The sequence below is a fragment of the Corapipo altera genome, unplaced genomic scaffold (genome assembly GCF_003945725.1).
Source record: "Corapipo altera isolate COAL_440 unplaced genomic scaffold, ASM394572v1 55, whole genome shotgun sequence".
In the NCBI taxonomy this organism is placed as follows: domain Eukaryota; kingdom Metazoa; phylum Chordata; class Aves; order Passeriformes; family Pipridae; genus Corapipo; species Corapipo altera.
The window spans coordinates 2457267-2461262 of record NW_020884882.1 but is presented as its reverse complement, the minus strand read 5'-3'; the positions used below and the strand labels follow the sequence as shown (position 1 = coordinate 2461262).

At 47.8% G+C, this 3996-nt stretch overlaps 1 protein-coding gene across 1 annotated transcript; it reads left to right on the top strand.

The window, feature by feature from the left end:
* Positions 1-213: 213 nt before the first annotated feature.
* RPL29 (ribosomal protein L29) lies at positions 214-3302 on the top strand. Its single transcript, XM_027640818.1, has 4 exons — positions 214-296; positions 481-525; positions 1822-1886; positions 3080-3302. The coding sequence occupies exons 2-4, from the start codon at positions 489-491 to the stop codon at positions 3203-3205; spliced, it is 228 nt and encodes a 75-aa protein (XP_027496619.1). The 5' UTR covers positions 214-296; positions 481-488; the 3' UTR covers positions 3206-3302.
* Positions 3303-3996: the final 694 nt, after the last annotated feature.

The window sequence follows — 3996 nt, the reverse complement described above, 5'->3', positions numbered from 1 at the left end:
CGGGGGACATGTTGGTGTGGGGACCGTGTTGCTGCGGACAGTGCTGTTAAGCGGAGCAGTGTCCTCAGGGGCTGGGGTCCGCCACATCGCTGAGTGTTGCGGGGTGTCCCGGCGTGGGAGCGAGACCGCTGCAGGGTGGACACAGAGCAGTAGCGCGTTGCGGGCAGCGCGGAGACTGCGGGGCGGAACCACCGCCAGGCGGAACCATCGTGCGCGGGGTTCCGGCGCGGCGCCCTTTCCCGGCAGCCTCCGCGGTGCCCCGTCTCTTCCGGCCCGGCGGCGGCGAAGTGGCTCTGGTGAGGGCGGGCCCGACACTGGGACATCGGCACCATCCGGACCCATCCGGGCCCCGGGAGGGGCCGGGCCGGGCTGGAGGGTGTCGGACAGGGGCGATAAGCGGGGCTCGGGCCGGGCGGGCGCTGGACGGGAGCTTCTCCCTTGCTGGCCCCCCCGGCTGAGCCGTGTGTGTTTCTCCCGCAGGTGCGACCATGGCCAAGTCCAAGAACCACACCACGCACAACCAGTGTGAGCGGGGCTGAGGGGCTGCGGGGAGGGGCGACGTGGGCCGAGGGGCTTTGACCCGCTGCTGTGACCTGTGATTGTGGCAGCGCAGGCTGCCGGGGGGCTTTGCAGCGAGGCGAGGTGGTGGCGTGCGGGGTAGAGTGGTGTGTTTGTTGTAAAGAGCTTGGTGAGAGTCAAGGCTTGTCTGGTCTCAATATAGAACTAACAGGTAACCAGGAAAAAGACAAGTTTCATGTTTGCAAGTTTTCGTGTTTGAAACGGTCTCTTTTCTCAGGCAGCAAACAGGACAAGAGGGCACAGTCTTAAGCTGCACCAGGGCAGGTTTAGGTTGGACATCAAGAAGAAGTTGTCTACAGAAAGGATGTTTTAATATTGGAATGGGCTGCCCAGGGAGGTGGTGGAGTCACTGTCCCTGGAGGTGTTTAAGGAAAGACTGGATGTGGCACTGAATGCCATGGTCTGGTTGACAATGTGGTGTTTGGTGATAGGTTGGACTTGATGACCTCAGAGGTGTTTTCCAACCTAATTGATCCTGTGATGATCATCACTGAGTATGGAGAGGGAGTGTTTTACAAGAGTGTGCAGTGACAGGACAAGAGGGAATGGCTTCACACTGACAGAGTTTAGTTTAGATGTTAGGAAGGAATTCTTCCTGTGAGGGTGGTGAGGCCCTGGCACAGGTTGCCCAGAGAAGCTGTGCCTGCCCCATCCATCCCTGCAAGTGTCCAAGGCCGGGTTGGGTGGTGCTTGGAGCAACCTGGGCTAGTGGAAGGTGTCCCTGCCCATGGCAGGGGGAATGAGGTGATCCTAATGGTCGCTTCCTGGTTCTGGGATTCCATAATGCTACTGGATGGTGTTCAGACTGTAATACTGTGCCATCCAAAGATGAGCATGTTGATAAAATAGGGTTTTTTTGGGGTCTTCTCATCAGTGCTGTAAGTTAGCAAAGGCCACAAGTAGGTCCTGCTTGGTCCTGTACAGCTGAGAGTGACACTGACTCTCAGCTTTTAATGACTGAGGCCTTTTACTGTGCTGGTGGTGCTGCCACTGGTGGGTTATTAGGGAATGAGGAGCCTGAAATCTTAAGATTGGAAAACCCTGCAGTGCCAAGAGCTCTGTGTAGAGGGACCTGAATAGAGGTGTGCTCTTAAAATTCAAGATTCTTTGGGACAAGAAAAGGTTTGAAAATTTTCTATTCCACATTGTGTTGATAATCACGTACACTTAAAAGGAAGCTCTTGCAGCTGCTTAATAATAGCAGAAATTGTCATTTAAATAATTTTCTTGTTTTCCACACAGCCCGCAAGTGGCACAGAAATGGCATCAAGAAACCCAGGTCCCATCGATATGAATCTCTCAAAGGGGTGAGTATTTCCATTGGTATTCCCAGGCTGTTGAGCCACTGAGGCTTAACCATGAAAACCCCCAGTATTTGTATTATTTGGTTTCTGTTATATCTTCTGCTTGCCTTTCACGCAGCTGTGATATTTCTAGCCCAAGTGAAATCTGTCCTTGTATGTCTATGAAACTGCATTTAAGTTATTGGCCAGTTTTGTGTGTGTCCTGCTCTGGTGGGCATCACTAACTGCTGCTTCCAGTGAAACAAACACCTGTCAGCTGGATGGTTCCTCTCTCTTTTGAGTCCTGATGTGTCTCTTTCTCTGTACCCTTCAATATTGTTCTAATCCAGAGAATTTTCACTCACAAAATGAGAAGAATTGGTATTTCTGGGCAGAACATATGAAAGTGAGAGTATATTGGTTTTTTTCTGAGATTTTCCAAGTGATAGAACAGTATGTTTTTCCACACTTGAAAGTGAAAACAGGACATCTTGGATTTGGGCAGGGCTGTGACTCCGTTTGGCTTGTAGGTGTGATGATCAGGTTTTTGGATGTGATGTAAAAGCATCTGCAAAGCTCAGTGAGGGTTCAGTCCTGCCCCCTCCAAACAGTCCAGCAGTCCCCTCACACTGTGCATGGGTTAAGAGGACAAAATCCTGATGCTCCTCTGTGCTGGTTAAAATTCTTTTTAAAGAGAAATAGCAAATGTTTCTCAGTGCAGCAATAGCTGATAGTTCTGAGCATTGGTCCCAGCCATGACAGGATGTGCCAGCCAGCATCTGACAAAAACTGAGGTGCTGCTCTTCTCTGTGCTGGGTTTTTTGCCTTTAATGTAAAAAGGAAAGACCTGAGGAAGCAGCATTGGTCTCTGCCCAAGGATTACATGTGTATGTGCTCAGCTGCCAAGGTTGGTGTGTGGTACTCCAGATCCAGAATGTCCTGTGACATGGAAATGAAGTTTGCCTTGTTTACAGCTTTACTTGTCCTTTCTGTGTGTTTATTGCTGGTGTATTGGATTTTTTTTGGTGTGTGGCAATTAAGGAAAATAGCTATTAAAGGATGGTTACAGGTGGCTAGAACAATTTTATTGAAAAATCAGGAAAAAAAATCTAAATTAGTCACAACCAGCATCTGGGAATAATTAAAACAAACTGAAGATATGTATGTTTTTACAGGTTCCTTCTACAACATGGCTTGTTTTCTCCTGTTTTTTATAGGTTGATCCCAAGTTTCTGAGGAACATGAGATTTGCAAAGAAACACAACAAGAAGGGGTTGAAGAAGATGCAGGCCAACAATGCCAAGCAGGCAGCTCAGCAGGCTGCTCAACAGAAAAAGGACTAATGGGATTTAATGAAAAGAACCAATTTTCCTATTAGCATGTGTGTTACAGCATTTTTTTAAAATAAAATTGTATGTAACAAAATCTTCATCTTCTGAATTTGAGGAGGGCCCTCCAGAAGCTTGAGTTGGTTTGTATTTTAGGTGCCAGTTGTGCGTTGAGCCTGTGAGTAGTGACCAGTGTGTGTTTTGGTTCTCTGGCAGATCAAGCCAGACAGAACTGTGGTGAGGTGTGTTAAAACCCCTCTGTTAGCACCTGGAGAGGGGTTTGTGTTTGTTGCCAGCCACCACACAAGGAAAGTGAAACACCTACCCCTTCCCCAGTGCTGTTCTTCTGTAATTGTTGGTGCATATCGTGAGCATTTAGTAGTTCAAAGTCTCCTTTCAAGTAGTGAAATCGTTATTGAGTGATGCTCTGAAATTTAAACAAGAAATAACTTGTTTCTTTCCATCCAAATTTGAGCCAGTGTTGCCTGTACTCTTGGGTGACAGTATTCAATACAGGTAAAATTTCTCATGTGCCATGATTCTTGTGATAGTTGAAGAGTTTTCCAGGGGCTGTTACTTCTCCACTGCATTACTGTGTGGGTAAGGTGGTTACAGCTGTGGGAATCCTGAAAAACAGGAGAGTAAGGAGTGCTGGCTATGAGACCACAGCAATTAGTTTTAGAGTTGGTGTGTGTTGTATTTTAAGTACTTGGAAGTATTCAAGTGTTAAGGGAGCTACCCATGGGAATGTGCAAGGTTTTAGAAATACATAATGATATGCATTTTATCATAGTTTCTGTATTTTA